At 35.8% G+C, this 18,025-nt stretch overlaps 2 protein-coding genes across 2 annotated transcripts; one reads left to right on the forward strand and one right to left on the reverse strand.

Moving 5' to 3' along the window:
• Positions 1–9,329: 9,329 nt before the first annotated feature.
• LOC133741224 (transmembrane emp24 domain-containing protein p24beta3-like) lies at positions 9,330–10,911 on the reverse strand. Its single transcript, XM_062169158.1, has 4 exons — positions 10,623–10,911; positions 9,917–10,103; positions 9,718–9,825; positions 9,330–9,627 (listed from the first exon to the last, which is right to left on the reverse strand). The coding sequence occupies exons 1-4, from the start codon at positions 10,845–10,847 to the stop codon at positions 9,494–9,496; spliced, it is 654 nt and encodes a 217-aa protein (XP_062025142.1). The 5' UTR covers positions 10,848–10,911; the 3' UTR covers positions 9,330–9,493.
• A 150-nt stretch (positions 10,912–11,061) lies between these two features.
• On the forward strand, positions 11,062–16,510 carry LOC133738148 (lysine-specific demethylase JMJ31). The gene is made up of 15 exons (XM_062165597.1): positions 11,062–11,199; positions 11,294–11,371; positions 11,774–11,857; positions 11,958–12,128; positions 12,356–12,424; positions 12,529–12,655; positions 12,832–12,904; positions 13,066–13,182; positions 13,283–13,402; positions 13,521–13,539; positions 14,286–14,370; positions 14,530–14,858; positions 15,550–15,665; positions 15,750–15,843; positions 16,226–16,510. The coding sequence occupies exons 1-15, from the start codon at positions 11,110–11,112 to the stop codon at positions 16,289–16,291; spliced, it is 1,638 nt and encodes a 545-aa protein (XP_062021581.1). The 5' UTR covers positions 11,062–11,109; the 3' UTR covers positions 16,292–16,510.
• Positions 16,511–18,025: the final 1,515 nt, after the last annotated feature.

Consider the following 18,025-nt stretch of genomic DNA (forward strand, 5'->3'; position numbering starts at 1 on the left):
CTCTTTCTAGAATCTAAAATTGCTAATTTTTTATTAGCCGGGAAAAAATGAAGATTACTTTATTTTATGTTTGTTGTTGGCAGTATTTAATTGTTTGAATGATGTAACTCTACTTCTTGCCTTAATGGCGAAGGGATAGCACCCAAGCACTTTCACTTTCTCTATTGGTAAGAAATTAGCTTTTTTCTTTTTTCCTCATTTTTTTAATATTATTTTAATTATTTACTTTGACATATCTTAAATTTGAATTTCTCATCAAAGTTACTGAGTAAGTACAAACCCTGAATTTGAGTTTCGAGAACAACGAATGACGAGAATTTTCCTACATTGCTTCCGAACTCGCAACGATGTTGTGGATATTTGGTACTTGACAATTGTAGTTTTCGGACTTCCCATATGTGAAGCTAGCATTGTAATGGTGGCTACACTTTTAACTAGCTTGCTAGTTTGTCAGATTTTGCCTATGTCAAGCAAAGTCTTGTGTATGGGGTGGATTGTATTGTAGTCATTACTTTTAGTTGAGATGCTTGACACTATACTTGTCACCCTCGCATGTTACTTAGTAGTTCGGATTTTGGGGTGGGGGAGATATATTTGGCTAGCTTTTCACCTAGTGATAGTTGATTATGATTGCTCTTAGCTTTCTATTATTTCATTTTCCTAGAGGAAAATGAAATACCATTATATAAAAAAAAAAATTTTGAATTCACCCTCAATCCCTCTCCCTCTCGCTTGATGAAAATCAAAACAATAGAAGAAAAAAATAGAGCTCGGAAAAAATATACATGTTGGGCATATATGAGAATCAATATTTCTAGTCACAATAGGAATTTCTATATAACTCATATGATTAATACCTATACCCCTACCAACTTTATGAAATAAGTTTTATCCCCTTCCTTCCATATGTGTACAATGTTGACTAACTAACCACAAGAAATTATGTAGATAAAATTAGAATAATTTGTTAGATACTTAGCAAATATGTATTTATATGTTCTACAACCGAAATTTAGTAGGAAGTTATTTAGGATCGCATGACAAATATTATTCAATAATTTGATGAGCTTGTCGCCAAATTATTTTTTTGTTGAATGCGTGATTGAACCGACAAAAGTGGATAACGTCGCCAAAGCGGATAGCTCGCTGAAGGTGGTATATCATGGAAAGTTTGAAATATCATGGCATAAACAGTGAATTTGAAGAGTGAAAATTTAGTTGATTCAAGTCTATGCATGTGAACAGTATTTGTGTGAAACTACTATGTAATTTGTATCTAAGTGTTGCTCACTAATTGTGAGCTAGTATGTTCAATCTCTTTTAAGCATGTTTCAAGATATGCAAATTTCATTGCTGATGCAGTTGCAAATTTATGCCATAATACCTTTGTAAATGCTTCTTGGACCAATAGTATTCCAATAGAGGCTTCTAAGGCCTTATTGTTTGACATTGTAAATTTGGTTGCTCCAGAGGTTTTAGCACTTAATTTAGTTTCTTTTTAAAAAAAAATTGTGAGCTAGTATGTGTTAGCATATTTAATGTCCGAAAAGGTTCTAATTCAAATAAAAACAGTTACATAGTCAGTGTAGAACCACTTGGATCCAAACATGATCAAAAGAAATTATAACACCTTGTGATTTGGTAGGAAAGTAGCTAAGATCCGACATGCTTCATGCTAACATATGCAGGTGCAGTTGAACATGACGCTTCTAAGATCCAGTGTGCCAGGGAATTAAATTTAATCTGTAAAAGCAGCTTGGCCCTTTGCCCCTTTCGAGATGGATGCCCTCGCTGTGAAGTAAGAGTATGACTAGGCTGGGAAATTGAAGACAACAAAATTATCTTAGTGATTAAGAGTGGTAATATTGCAGGTGAAGTAGATTTTGACGTGTGAGCTAAATTAGGTAAATGCACTTAGGATGCATGGAGAAAGCCACTTACTCAAAAAAGATATGAATAAAATAACTAAATTCAAACACACTCAAATGAATATCATATTTCGTTTTTACTTATTTTAAACATGATATATGTTGATTCGTTGAAGCTTATAAATACAAATTCTGTATCTAAAATATGTTATCCAAATTCTAATTCACTTTTTTTTTTTTAAATTACAAAAGTATATGCATCACCAACACTACAAAGTATTCCCCCTTATCTATATATATATATATATATATATATATATATATATATATATATATATATATAATATTAGAGGGTTATATTCGTTAAATTTTAATGTTTTGGAGAGCAAGCTCTCTTCTCTTAATAATAGTATAGATATATTATCTTTTTTTAGTTATGCATCACCAACACTACAAAGTATTCCCTCATAGACTACCAATTTAGCAAAAGGGAGAATACTCTAAATAAAAAATAAAAACAAAAAACAGGCATCCAACACATCTAATCCACTCAAATTTTTTTTTTTTTTTAGAATGTAATCCACTCAATTTTGCACATTACGGATTTGATGAATTAGCAACCATTACATATATTAGCTATTCGAATGTCAATCCGATTCTTTTGAGTCGATTCATCTAAATACACTTTCTATCCATAAACACGTCTTTTTAAAGTGCAGCTAATACCACAATAGACGTATAGTTTTATTGCAAAAATACGATTAAGTCTATTTGCAACAGCCCTCATTGACCTTTCTTTCTTCAAAAGAATGCATGTATGAACATATGATTAATTAAACACAGTATTTTAGTTAGGTGAGAATGAGTCTTCCTTTGTAACCTGCCAGCAATCTAAATAGGATGGTTGCTACTTGCTAGTGGAATAGAATCTGAAAATTTCCAACTTCATTTCACCGCCCAAATTATCATTAAGAAATTAAATGTCTTTTAAAATGCAGAGGGAGAGCTCACGTCTCTGTCATTACTCATTATCAAAGAAAAAAAAAAAAAGGGTCACGTCTCAGTGTCCCCTATCTGCAAAATTCTTTGGTTGAAGTCTCTTCCCGCCAATCTCGTGATTTTGGTTCTTAGGTATGATCGACTGTCCACTATTTGATTAAATATTTGGTATCAATGTCCTTTTCTTGTTTAATTAAATAAATGTCCTTTTTGATGGCCCAATGCCAATTTGGACAGAAATCTCATATGATATTAGAGATAAGAATAACAGTAAATCGAGAGCTAGTTAATTCATTAAAATGTTTGAGATTGTTTATAAAAAATTTTAAAATGTCTTTTAAAAGTTTGAAAAAATATTTTTTTTTTATGAAAAAGCAATTGTCAAGTTCTTTTCATGATCACATACTATTTTTTTACATATATAATTACTTTTTTATTTATTCAATAAGATTTTTGGTTCTCTTATAATTGATTCTATCTCATACGATATATTTACAAATAACTATTTAACTCCATAAAAATAATATTGAGATACAATCAATTCAACCTTAAATTATGAGGAAGCAGTACGTTTAAAACAAATATTTATTTTAAGTACCTAACTTAAAAACTGACCTAGCACTCTGCTAGGGTTTCAGAATCCTCTTCCTAAGGGCGGCGGTTTCTCGTATGCTCGCTATTGCTTGTCAATGGTGGTTATGGCAGACTTGGGTTTGCTTATTCTCTTCTTCATTGCGCTGGATGGCGCTGAGGCTGTGTTGATTTCATGGGATGGGGGTGTTGTTGTTTCTGCGTCCAAACTCGATGGTGAAGTGAAAGATGCGGCCTCGTTTGCGGGGATGGCATCTAGGTGGCGGATGAGCGGCGATCCGATCTTGGGTTGGGCTAGATCAGTTCAGAAGGTTCGTTTCTGATCGAGTGCTGATTTTTGGCATGTCGGTGACCTTGCTGTTGTGGAAGACGATGATCTGTTGGTTTGCTTGACCTCGGGATTTGTCATCTCTAATGGCGATCCGAGGCTGCCGGAGGTGAGACCGACTCTGTTTCCCTTGAGCTCGGACCCTTTGTTGGTGGGGAGGATGACTTCTTTCTACTCATCAGAGGAAGCTGCTTTTGATGGTGGTAACCCGGTGGCCAGGATATTGGCTGCGAGCTCTAACATCGGTGTCTGTGCAGATTGTGACGATGATCGATGGCAGGATGGGGATGATCTCGGGCCTATGGTGTTTTGCTCATCGCCTGAACTGTTTCGCCTGGAATCGGGCCCTACCAGTGAAGGTGGCAAAGCAGGCGACGTCCTTCGGCGAGTGGTGGTCGGTAGCGGGGGCAGGGCTGTCTTCTCACTTAGAGTTTGCCCTAGGTAGGTTGATTGGGCCTGGCATTGGAATTAGGCTGCGAGAGCTTTGCTTTGGGCTTGGACTGCTGTATTGTTTCCCATTTTCATTTTCAGTTTGGGCCTTCATCTTTTTGTTCTAAAAGATGATTGGCCTGTTTATTTCTTGCTTTGAGTGGGAAAGATCGCAAAGAAAAGAGAGACCATGTTATCTGTTGAGCCTCGCTTTTCGGGGTGTTATTTTTAATTCCTCAGGGCTCTACTATTCTTTGTTCGGACTTAATCTTAGAAGGTGGGTGTACTAGGAGATTACTAGTTTGGTTTGCTCTTTTAGTTAGGGTTGGCTTTGTAGTAGTTTCTACAGAACGATTCTTTCTGTTGCCCCCATAGGGAGGGATCGTTTTTGTACTGCTTCCTGAGCTGCATAATGGATGACCTCTTCTACTCAAAAATTCAACCTTAAATTATAATTTAGCGTTTACATGCTCATATTACAATCATTTAGATATATTTTTATATCGTTTGCATACAAGTTATTTCCTATTTAAAAAAGGATTACACAAATTATCCTATTTACATAGAGAAGATTTGTGCCTGTTCCGGGAATATCTATTTTCAGTGAATATCTCAAATTCAGGAAAATTATTGATAAAAAAAAATCAGGCAAATTAATTGCCAAAAAGAAAAAGTTAGGCAAGTTTTTTAAGTATTCAAATTTTCTGAAATATATATTTACCAAGTCGGATAATATGATGATGGGTTCCCGCTTGGAGCGCGTGAAAGTGGCCCCCACCTTGGATTGGACCAAACGAAAGTCTCTCCTGCTTTAGCCATGACTTTTGAATTTTCCTTTTTTCAAAAACAGCTTTGATGGCTATTCTCCAAAAAAGAATAAAAGAAAAAAGAAAAAAAAACTTTGAGTGCTTGAAGCCTTTCTTTGAAGTTTGAACATTTCAAATTTGAATCCTATCTCCATTTTCTCTCATGACCATATTTTTTAATAGAGTGCGGTTATTGTCACACTATCATTTTCTTAGTTCACCCTATAAATATTTGAATTATTAAAAGACTATATTACCTAAGTGCAAAATAACTAATAAGTACACTAATTTTCTAAAATCCAAATCTATAAGGAAAACTATATAGTTAGACCTCCCCATTTATTGTTTAGACCTCTTATAATTTTTGTAAAATTTTATTTCATATTTTACCCACTAAAAAAATAAGAAGAAGAGAAAGAATTTCCTATTCACAAACCCAGCTATTTGATCTTCCACGCAATGAGACCTGAAAAAACAACAAGAATTGGTCTTTGGGCATGGATCCGGGAAGCCAAACCTCCATTTTCAACAGCAAAATAAGCAAAGAATTCATCAAATCATGCTTTCATACTCCATATTTTCTTCTTGCGCATGACAAATTCTCTATTTCATTCAAATTTAAAAAAGATCATCACATCATCATCAAAACTGCACCTCCCTCCAAAAAGGTTCAATCTTTGCCTCATTAAACATTATTGATGCATCAAAAAATCAAAATAAAGACCAAATCTTTGTGCGAAGCAATCCAATTTTGATACTTCTTGCTTTCTCATATCCAATAAGTACAGAGCTCACTAAACCTAATTCAATATCATGTTTTTATCTAATTATCATTTCAACTTATATAAAATTATAAAGGGTAAAGTCAGTTTAGTCCCTGTACTATGCCTCTCTCATCATTTCAGTCCCTGACATTCCAATTTAATCTGAAAAGTCCCTGAGATCTCAATTTCAGTCTAATAAGTCATTTCCGCGGGAAATTAGGAATTAGCCTTGGGTGAAATGTCCAATATACCCCTCAGTTATTTCTTTTTTCTTTTTTTTTTCCTTTTTAATTTATTTTTTTCATTTTTTTCTTTTTCCTTTTTAATTTCATTTTTCCTTTTTTTATTTTTATTTTTTTCCTTTTTCCATTTTAATTTCTTTTTTTTTTCTTTTTTCTTTTTCCTTTTTAATTTTTTTTTTCTTGTTTCTTTTTTCTTTTTCCTTTTTAATTTCTTTTTTTTTCTTTTTCCTTTTATTTTTCTTTTTTTCCTTTTTCCATTTTAATTTTTTTTCTTTTTCCTTTTTAATTTCTTTTTTTTCTTGTTTCTTTTTTCTTTTTCCTTTTTAATTTCTTTTTTTTCTTTTTCCTTTTTTTTTTCTTTTTTTCCTTTTTCCTTTTTCCATTTTAATTTCTTTTTTCTTTTTAATTTATTTTTTCCTTTTTTTATTTTTATTTTTTCCTTTTTAATTTCTTTTTTCCTTTTTCTTTTTTCTTTTTTCTTTTTCCTTTTTAATGACCATCGTATTCTGCTGCATCAGTAGCGCCACGTCGGCGAACCAATCCAGATCGACCCGAAACCCCAATTCTTGTTCTACACGCCAGCTGCCATTTTTCTTTTCCATCACTATTCTTCTTCTTCACTTCTGGTTTTTGTCAACTTGGCCATCAAAAACCACAATTTCAACCAAACCCAAAATTCAAATCACCATTTTGAGCAAGACCCAAAAACCTCAGAGTTTGAAAAAATAGTAGTTTTCAGTGAAAAGTTAAAAAATTGTAATTTTCAGTGAAAAGTTTCTAAATTGAGGCTTGATGTGGAGAGAGAAAGTGGGATTTGAGTGGGAGAGAGAGAAGTAGGCTGTGAAAATAAGAGGGGAGTGGTTTAGCGGTGAATTTCCGAGCTGATTGGGAAACAGATGGGTTGTGGAGTTTGATCGGAATGGGATTGGTGGGTTGAGGAAGTAGAAAGTAGGCAAAACGAAAAAGAAAAAAGAACTTAAAAAGGAACAAGAAAAAAAGAAGAAATAGCAAAAAAGAAATTAAAAAGGAAAAAAAATGAAAAAAAAAAGAAATTAAAAAGGAAAAATGAAAAAAAGGAAAAAAGAAATTAAAAAGGAAAAAGAAAAAAAATGAAAAAAAGAAATTAAAAACGAAAAAGAAAAAAGAAAAAAAAAGAAATTAAAATGGAAAAAGGAAAAAAATAAAAATAAAAAAAGGAAAAATGAAATTTAAAAGGAAAAAAAAGAAAAAAGAAATAACTTAGGGGTATATTAGACATTTCACCCAAGGCCAATTCCTAATTTCCCTCGGAAAGGACCTATTAGACGGAAATTGAGACCTCAGGGACTTTTCAGATTAAATTGGGATGTCAGGGACTGAAACGATGAGAGAGACATAGTATAGGGACTAAACAGACTTTAGCCCAATTATAAATATGGATTTGGCAAGCCTTCAATTTGAACCTCAACCCAACCACATACTTAGCTGATAAGTCCTAATTCAATCTTAGAATCAAGAACAGGTAGTCAATGATTATGGAAGCCATTATTGTTTATATAGAGCTTGGGTGGAAAAAGAATGAAAAATAAAACTTGTTGATCAATCTCCATGACCTTATATTAAAAGAATAGAGAACATTAGGTGGGTTGAACAAATGAAAGAAGGAGGATTTGACTTTGTTGAGGAGAGCACACGATTAAAAGAGACAATTTTTATTAATTTTTTTAAAAAAAAATTTTATAGAAGGGGTAAAATAGAAAAAAAGAATTTACAAAAATTAAAAGAGGTCCAAATAGTAAATTGAGAGGTCTGAAACTCTGAATAGAACCTCCCAAACTATATACATAACCAATTAATTAAATACAAAGACTCTACTTAATTTCACATTGGATAACATTAATCTTTATCTTTTCAATCCAAATGGCACTTCCACCGCTTGAACAGTCACCACTGTCACCGTACCTGTCCCTGCTGCCGCCACACCTACCAGCGTTCAAGCTACTAGCACCATCCACATCAAGGGAAGACAGATTCGATACCATCCCCACAGTAGTGTTCATCACCGTCAAATCCACCAGGCACACCCAATCTGGTCCCATCGCCCACGACCGCGTTCAAGAACCATGCTCACGGAGCACTCAGATCTCCGGGCTCTTTCATCCACTCTGCAATCCAAGCAACCGAGACCCCATCTCGAACAAAGACATCTCGGTTGATCACCGAGCACACCATCCGATCAGTGCCGCCGACCCTGGTCGCAATACCCGCATCCGCAACAGCAGTAGCACTAGAACCCGACACCCTCACAAAACCTTCGTTGCCTAACGCAACAAGAAAGAGAAGAAGCAGCCTAAATGCCACCATGGCTACCATTGACAGGCAATAGAGAGATATGAGAAGCCGCCGCGAGAGGTTTCTCAAACCCTAGCAGAGCGCTAGGTCACGTCTAGAGAACCTTAGATTAAAACACTTTCTTTTGAGCCTTTTAAGGCCCCTAATCATTTATTTCATTTGTTCCTTTAACTCGTAATTGTTTCGTCATCTCTAGCATTCTGTTTTCAGCTGATAGTAATTTTTCTGGTAATTACCACCAAATACAGCAAATTCAAACCTGTAAAATGCTATGTACGGAACTCACAAGTGAGTGACTCTATAGAAGTTCAACAAATGTAACTGTTAAGCGCGAAGGGATCAATATATAATTTACTCCACTGGTATACAAATCTTACATTCTGGTAAAACATGTGATAATTGGCCATATCAGACGGAGATCACAATATGGCCAAGAATTTAGAGTTGCGCTTAAATTTTTTAAAAGTTGATAGGGCTTCTCATTTGATGTGCCAATGTTCTCCAGAGAATGAAAGCAACGGGAAAATGGCAAAAACAAGAAACCCAGATTCCGCCAAATGCACAAAACAATAACCACAGGACAACTTGGTAGAGAATCCATCAGATTAATAAATCTGAGGCATCATTGTTCTTGTGCATGCTTGCTTATAGTCAATAATAGTCAATATAGAAACTTAGAAATGATGGCAAGCTATCTATTCCCACATGGCTACGAAGCTAGTACATTCATTTCATTCATAATCATATTGTAGATGGAAGTACTATTTTCTCAAGCATGCCTGGAATGTATATTCTATATGATCTGTGGCATTTTCTTCGTGTCCTGAATAGTACTAGTGGTAGTTGGACTGAGATATAAACATTTACTTGTTCATATGCTTATGTGCTAAGTGTATGTTCGACGAATTATCTTAAAAGAATAGACTAAAGCAAAAATTATCGGGCGAAAAAAAAGAAGTTGGATTGCAAACTTCTTCATCTAACTACTCCTCAAAAACGAATTCATCATGGACTACGAGATCTCGTGATATGGTATTGGTACAAAAAAATGTAGATGTCAAGCAAAGAATTAAGCATAGAGTGCAAGGAAGAACAGTATACTAGAGTTGCCTTATTTGAGAATGGAAATGGAAGTTCAAACTCTGTTGTAGCCAACCGTCTTGCTGAACAGATTGCGGATGTACACCACTTGAAGAGCACTTGCACCGGCAAAGACAATGTACTCTGCTAGTGTGAAGTAGATAACACGTTTTTTGGTGCTTTGATTTGCTGCAACAACACAAGCACAGAAAAAGCCCTATCGATATAAACCCGAAGATAATCAGAATCGAAGTTTCTTAGACAATGTGGCAAACTTACTGTATCGATGCCTTGCATCCCGGGCTTTAAGGTACTTTTGCTCTGCTCTGATAGACTCCAATGCCTCCCTCAGCTCGGCAATCTTAATATTTAGAGGGTCCATATGTTCTGCACCGCCAAAAAATACAAATCTCATGATACCTTGTTTAAAAGCCAAACAACTTGAGGTACATTGATGTTGAGTGTTGAAGTTACTGACCATCTTGGGCCAAGTCATGCTCAGTTGGAATGTGACCAACATGTATGTAGAAAGACACAGTCTCCGGAGTTTGAGCCGGATTGCGGAAACAGAACTTGTAGATTCCGCCTTGTGGCGCCTTGAGTTCAAACTTATCGCCCGATGTTCCTTTGAGAGAAAATACTGTACTGCCTCCCGGAGATGTTACCTGTGCAACCATTTGAAAATCAATCACAATCCATGGCATAAAATTTGGTCATTTTCTAAACCGGCATAGGATGAGTCATCAGAAGTGATGATCTCTTGATTTGACATTGAGGTTGCACATTTCTCCCGGCACTCATTCTAATTATATGCACGTAATGCATCAGTTACATACTCTCAGACCTACCAATATGTACACAGTTGAAGATAACATATAAGATAGTTTGACATGTTATATTATTAAATTGCATAATACGACGTCATATTGAACAGTTCAACAAGTTAAGTTACCAAACTGCAAATTAGATCACACACAGTGCCATGATTCAACTAAACTATAAATGGTTATTCAAGTTAATCTAGCAAGATCCAAGATGCATGACACAAACTCGACTCATGTAAGAACATGCTATTTCGATTACAAAACTAAAGAAATGAGAGTGTCAATGCCTATAACAAAATTACTTTCAACGATCACCTAGACAGAAGAAAAATTGTAGGGAATTTGCTAACAGAAGCTTACGCTGAATTCGAGACCGGGATGATCATGGCTCCAGAAGATATCATGATCAATGGCAACAAAATTCCCAGAAATGGTGTCTCCCTCGTACAAAACTAGCTCCGAAACGCATTCCACATCAGTCACAGTGATCGAAAGAGCAGCAACATTCCTATGGCCAATAAGGCACAACATAAAACTGCATGCTACGTATAATTTGGCACGCTCAAATCTCTTCCTCGTCTCCATTTTGATCCTAATTTGCTCTCAACATTCCTCTCTGGGTTCTCCAAGAGAGACACATGCACAAGACTTTTTCCTAGAATTGGGATACAAACTAGCCTCAAACTTCGGTTAGGTCGTTATGAAAGTCCGTTGGGTTCCCTCCAAGACTTTTGCCTACTGGGCCTGAAACTTGGGCTTACTTTATTGGGCTTCACTAAAACCCAGAAACTTCTGTAAAGCCGAGGCATTAGCGAGTCGTGGAGTGAAATTGTGAAGCACAAAGACAATGGAGGAGTCTCTGCGAATTCGAAGATTGGAGGAAGTTCCTCCGGCCAAAGACTTCACCGCTCGGATTGAATCCAGGAATATTCCGGCGGTAAGTTTTCTTATTCCACATAAGCTACAATCATCTTCACTAGCATTTCTTAGTCTCAGATTCTCAATTTTTTTTTTTTTTTCTGGTTGAAAAGGTTATCAAGGGCTGCGTTAAAGATTGGGAAGCTGTTTCCAAGTGGAATCCATCGAATGGCGGCCTGGAATATTTGCAGGTTTCTCTTTCTACTCTAGCCTGCTTCGTTCTTTTTGATAATAGAATGATAGATTGTGAATTCAGTGAAGAATTGAGTGTACTAAAACTGCTTTTGCTATGATTATTCTGAAATGCTTGCGTAATGCCGTAATGGTGTTCTTGCTCAAATACAAGTAACGAAGATGAATATATTTGGACCAGGCTTGTTGTGCTTGGCGTATTTGAATTTTGTGGCATATGTGCACCTCGGTGTAGTAATCCGTTTTGGTTCTCCGAAATAATGCTTTAAGGAGCTAGCTGCTAGTATTTTACTTTCGTGAAGTTTCTAGTTATGAGAGTCTGCTACATAGTTTATAGAGCTCTTTGTTTTTTCTTTTTTAACTAAACTGAAGTTTGTGCTTAATGCCACTTTGATGATTAGGAACGAGTCGGATTGTGTGTTGTGGAGGCTATGCTATCTAGTTTCGCACCTGTCTTCTACGGCGATCTTAGAAGTCATGAGAGGGTAATCACTAAGATTGTTGTTATGATCTAGAGCATTGATTTTCTTTCTCTTTAGGATGTTACTGGCCCTAACTAGTTTGCTATGCCTTTTTTTTTTTTAGGTACCACTGCCATTTTCTGCCTTCATTCGTCTATGTAGACTACGCATGCATCATGCAGAGGATGGTTCTGGTGCTTATTCTGAATCGGAACGGACTGGGCTGCTAGGGCCTGAATCTGAGCATGACTGTAAGCCCTATGAGGATGCTCCTCAACAAATCTATTTAGCACAGGTTTCACATTAAAGAGTTTTAAGATGATGGATATCCTACTTTGCAATTATAATCTATTATTTTCTCATTACTATTGGTGGTGCAAATGTTTATAATGTTGCATTTAGGATGCAAGCTATATTTGGGCTGCCTTTGGAAGAATTATGTAGGATATAGTTTACTTTGTTAAGTTTCTAGGGTTATAATCTTGCAATGTCGGGATGTAAATTATATTATGTATGAAACAGGTACCGATAATCAGTACTGAAAATGAAGAGAGGGTTCAGTTGGAAACTTTGAGGGAAGATATTCAAATGGTTTGTGAATTCTTCTGCCGGTCCTTGTTTATTCTACAGTCATCCACTAAAAGAATCCTTTTTCTCATTGTTGATTACGAATGTCCACTGGTTGTTTTCTATAGCCTGCATTTTTGGAGGATAAATCACTAATTTCTGTCAACCTCTGGATGAACAATGCTCAAGCTAGATCAAGCACTCACTATGATCCACACCATAACCTTCTCTGCATAGTTTCTGGCTGTAAACAAGGTCAAATAATTTTCTCTGATCTTCTAAATGTATTGAGCTGCTTCCAACTTCATAGTGATTAATATGTTTATATAAAGAATAACTTGAAGTGAAGAAAGAAGTTTGTTCAATTTTGCACGACTTTTGTCTATTAGAGTTCTCTTTTTTTTTCTAAAACAAACTTGTATGCTTCACAGTGGTTTTATGGCCTCCTTCAGCAACTCTGGTGTTATACCCTATGCCAATATATGGGGAGGCATCAAATCATAGGTATGGTACTTTCTGAAGTAATAATATGAATTCAGATCAAATCTCTTCTCTTTTCTCTACCTACTTGAAAGTTTATGCTTCTAGTCTATTTTCTATCTTTTCTTTTTCTACTTACTTTCTGTGTAGTCTTCCAATAGTTGAATTGTACCCCCTCTTGGCAGTTCTGTTCCTTTAGACAACCTTGACTTTTCAAATTATCCAAGAGCAGAATCTTCAATGGAGTACTCGCAGAAGGTTATTCTTCATGCAGGGGATGCACTATTTATTCCTGAAGGCTGGTAAGGTTTAAAATCCATGAACAGTATTTTGTTAGGCGTGCTCTCTCTCTGAACAGATTGCAACTATTTCTTTCCTAATTGCTATTTCTGTTCTCTACAGGTTCCACCAGGTGGATAGTGATGATCTGACAATCGCTGTCAACTTTTGGTGGCAATCAAACATAATGTCAAGCATGTCAGAACACATGGATGCATATTATTTGCGCATACTATTAAGAAGGTACCTGTGGATGTGGTTAAGTGTCCTTTTTCATATGTCAGAAGAGCATTTCCGAAATAGCTGACTTGATTCTGTTTCCCTTTCATGCCTCTCTTATGCGTCATATCCTTATTGAAAGAATGACAGTTCGAGAAATGGTATCCTCTCTCTCTCTCTCTCTCTCACACACACACACACAGAGACACATCTGGTGTGTGTCTATTTAGTGAAATCTATGGCAAAGCCAATTCTTACATCTGTCATTGAGCTGAAGTTGGACTGATCTGACTAGTTCTTATACATTGACCCTTACTTTTTTAATCTCTCTCTCTCATTTTTTTTTTTTTTTTTTTTTTTTTCTAACCAGTAAAGAAAACGAGTTATGAAGTATAATATGGCTAAAATATGGAAGAAAAATAAAAAATTGCTATTGGGAAAATTTTGAATTATTTCATTTTATCAAGTAATAAATTTCTGTAGTTTAAATATTACTCAAGGAAATTGATAGAACTAATAATTCATTTAAAAATTGAAATGTATTGGTCATTGATTGAATTCCACAATCAATGATTGTGATCTCTTTAGAATGGTAGATCTATGCTTTAAGAGAATCAAAATAACTGTGATAATTAGAGAACCAATACATAAGTTAGATGGCTTGAAGGCTCTCTTTTCAATTTATTAAGTGGGGAAACTACAATCAGTGGTCTTGAGTCTTAGTTGAAGTTAGTCTACCTCCATTAGATAGATATAGAACAGCCACTTTGATGAAATCTTGGAAGTTGGTATGGGGATGATATCTACTCTGTGTATGTGTGTGGCTTTTTTATTTTTTTTATTATTTGAAGCAGAAGTTTATAATCGAGCACTATAAGTTATATTTAATTTCTAAAATTTGGGACAGAACCAAGTGCTACCTAAAGCGTCTTTAGTGGAAATGGCGAACACAAAGAGGCATGCATGTAAGCTGCTTAATAACGGACAAGTAGGTCAGTTTTCTATAAGCTGTCTGACAGATCATCTTATATTAAGATTACTTTATATTGTTTCCTTAATCATTGGTGAAAAGAAGGGGAAATTTGAAGTGCATGTTTATGCATGCGGCATTTCTCTTTTTGCTGACAGCCATGATTTGATATGTTACCCAGATCAGAATGACAAGGATTTGGATCAGGCGAGTGAGAGGAAGGATCTTGAAGGAAAGGAGCTGAAGCAAGAAACTACTTTGCATGAACTGGAACCGGTTGCCGTCCATGCTCTTCATGAACTTGTTTCTTTAGTTCACAGTCATGTCAATGCCGCAGAGCAAAGACAACCGGAGCAATCCACTTCAAGAACTGATTCTGCACTCAATGTCAAGGACAAGGGTAACAAAGTTGTGAGAGTGCATGCATTTAGTTTGGAAGATGACCCAGTTGCTAACATTATTTGGACTCTTCCGCCATGCACTCTTCAACGCGTACTTCTTGCCATGGTGGTAAGTGTGTAGGGTTTTACTATCATTGAAGTTTGCACTTGTAAATTGTAATAGGTAGCTGGATATTGCATCCGCTCTGGGTTGAACTCATTGTTGTTCAAAGTGGCTTTGAATTGATTTGTCTGTTCCATGTAATATTGGTGTGTCAAATAGGAATAACCGACACCAAAAGCAGGTCATAATACTAGAATTAGAAGAACTTTGTTATCCCTACAGGACCTTACACTCTTTTAATTTTATGGGCGGGTCTGTAGGCACTGTTTCTGCTTACTATTCTGAATGCCCGAACTTTGCAAGTCCTTATGCTTTTACCATTAGATCCAGAATTTGAAGCGGCTTGACCCCTCTTTTTCTTTGTTCATATATTCGGATATTCCCTTCTTTCTAGGGTCGTGCAAGATGATTGGACCATTTTTTGTTGGTCTGAAAAAGTTTATCTGTGTCTATGTGACCTTGTGCATGTTATGTGTATTGAATTTGGGTAAGCAATATGATTTTTTAATTATGCCTTACATCTAGTTTGTAAGTAATAGGATCTGGTAATGCGTCATGGCAAAGTGGTGAGGCTGCTAATGCTGATGCTTGTATGATTACATAGCAAAAAATCATATTGTATCTTCAGCCACATAAATGCTAACTCTACGTTATTTTCTCATCGTTAGCATGTAACAATTTATGTCATCTTGTGCAGAAAAGTTTTCCAAGAACTTTGGAGGCTTTAATACTGCACATGCTTACACCAGTGGGAGCAGAAGTGCTTACACGTAAATTTGAAGAAATGGATGACCTGAACACCAAGGAAGATCGGTATAGGCTAATTTCTTTTTCATCAATTGTTGAAAAAAGTTTATATATATATATTCCAATGCAATCTGCTTTTTGTCATTTCAGGAACAGATTTTACCAAGTTTTCTATGAATCATTCAACGACCAATTTGCTGCAATGGATGCAATTCTGAATGGAAAGGAATTATTTGCCCTCCAGGTAATGCTGTGATCTTGTTGAACCATGTCTTTCAGTGCTCATAAATCCTTTTATCAAAATATGAAGTATGCAAAAATAGATAATGTAGTAGTAGGAGATTGTCCTCCTATTCGTGTATTAGCTTAAGAGTGAATTGGATAATTGGATAGCGGGTGATTGAGGAGGGTGGACATAAGCTTTTCCATATCCTGACCATATTTGGTAGGGAAAAAAAAATTGATTAACCTAAGAAATAGAAAGTGTGTGGTGCAGTGTAATATAAAATCCAACAAAACGCTGAACTGCTTGTTTAGAAAAACAGAATCTCGATCTAGAGTGACCATGATCTCCGTATACACCAGATTGATATAAACTCTCATATACACCGTATTCCTTGTTGCAGGCATACAAGAATGTGTTAGATAAGAACATAGGAGTAGATTGGGGTGGGCCAAAACCAGTTGTGTGATGAAATGCTGTATTGACACACAGTTCTTAAAGAAATTGGTCCCCTTGGCTTGAGGGAGCTAATCGATGCATATTCATTGCAGAAACTTTCTTTTCTTCTTTGAACTCAATCAACTGTACTTTACATACTTTCATCCACAGGCTCTCAGAACATGGGTGTATCATTGAGTTTGTACATTCTATTTGATTTCATCTGACGCTGCAACTTTTAGTTTTCTGATATTCTGTGCCTTCAATTTTTGTGTTTGCCTAATTTGAGATCCCACGTGGTCAAGCAGATAGCTAAATTATTACTGAAAAGATCAAAAGAAGAATTTTTTTTTGTCCAAAAATTGTAGTTCATGGGTTAATTGAATTGAAGGGAGAGGGGTTCAATTAAAGTAAATATTAGTCAAGGACCACAAGCGTGCTGGGAGCAAACGGGCCAGGTAAAGGACTGAGAAGAACATATACAGAGGCCAGCTGAAGACTGAAGTTGCTATATGTGTGCCACCTAAACATATTAGTTCAAAGTGTTCTCCGTACAAATTGTTATGAAATTACTCATAGTTACAATCAGTGTTCTGGTAGTTTAACTAGGACCAGAACATTGCTGGTTTCATGGACGTTATACTTGAAATGGGTAGTGATTCTACTTTGGAATATAAGAGATAGGGAGGCAGTAGAAACTAGAAAGTAGCACAAGGGAAACTTATAACAATCAATTCAAACCTATTGTTCTGTTGAGATTGTGACAAGTTACGGAGATAATATTAGAACAAATACTAGCAACCTTTCACATGGGCTAATATTCACAACCCCATGTCATCTTATCTATACAGTCACGAGTCGTAGATGCAAAAAGTTAAAAAAACTAAAGATTGTGTTTACAGTAACTACATGACTAAATCGCTTGATTTTGGCAGATACGGTCATCAAATACTTATTCAAATGAAATATTTTCGTTGTCAAAAAAAAAAAAAAAAATATTTTGAATCATGGAGTGGCTTTGCGAAATTGGAATGTTTTCCGGTTTTCCCCCTCCTTAAATACTTATTACTCTATTTTCGTATTGTAATTTATTAATTTCTGCATTCCTACGGGGATTTGCAGCAGAAGGGGAAGGAGAAGAGGATAGCGCGGTACAAATAAAGAAAGGATGGAAAAGGGGTTGGTACATAATCATTAAGTTTTGAAGGACAAAATTTAAAAGAGGGAAAAGGAGGTTTTGCAGAGGAGGTAAGATTCCCTGCCGGAAGATGACATACGCAAATAGGCTATAAAAGCAAAGAAAGAAAGAGAGTAAAGAGGGTGTAAATGGAATAGAAGAGAAGCTTTTTGTTTGTCTGGTTGTGCAGCAGAGGAAGATAGAAAGATGCAGTCCCTTTTTACCAGGCAAATGGTATATAGTGTACCTTAAGCCTGCAACTTATATATAAAACTTTCTAAAAGCTAGGTTGGATATACCATAACCACCCACCCCTGCTTTCATTAATCCCTAGGCTCTCTTTTTCTTAGTGGATATACTGTGGTGAAGTATCAAGGATCCTGCTCATTCTTTTAATTTGGTCAAACATGATTAAGACCTTGTTTACTTGTGAAACTTCGGTTTGATTGTAGCCTTGACCCTTCAACTTTTTATCCAATAATGTCTACCAATTTGCTTCAGATCGAACCTCAAAGTCCTCTATTGTTCACCGGTGTTATACTATAGTTAGGAATAGACATCAAGTTAGATTAACTTTCTCTTATTTTA

Source organism: Rosa rugosa, chromosome 3 (genome assembly GCF_958449725.1).
Source record: "Rosa rugosa chromosome 3, drRosRugo1.1, whole genome shotgun sequence".
In the NCBI taxonomy this organism is placed as follows: Eukaryota; Viridiplantae; Streptophyta; class Magnoliopsida; order Rosales; family Rosaceae; genus Rosa; species Rosa rugosa.

Excerpts from the sequence above, each read along its gene's own strand:
- LOC133741224 (XM_062169158.1), bottom strand. The coding sequence starts at position 10,847 with ATGGAGACGAGGAAGAGATTTGAGCGTGCCAAATTATACGTAGCATGC. Across the intron at positions 10,104-10,622 it reads ATCCCGGTCTCGAATTCAGC|GTAACATCTCCGGGAGGCAG; the intron begins GTAAGCTTCTGT and ends ATGGTTGCACAG. Across the intron at positions 9,826-9,916 it reads GCATGACTTGGCCCAAGATG|AACATATGGACCCTCTAAAT; the intron begins GTCAGTAACTTC and ends TTGGCGGTGCAG.
- LOC133738148 (XM_062165597.1), top strand. The coding sequence starts at position 11,110 with ATGGAGGAGTCTCTGCGAATTCGAAGATTGGAGGAAGTTCCTCCGGCC. Across the intron at positions 11,372-11,773 it reads GCGGCCTGGAATATTTGCAG|GAACGAGTCGGATTGTGTGT; the intron begins GTTTCTCTTTCT and ends TTTGATGATTAG. Across the intron at positions 15,666-15,749 it reads CTGAACACCAAGGAAGATCG|GAACAGATTTTACCAAGTTT; the intron begins GTATAGGCTAAT and ends TTGTCATTTCAG.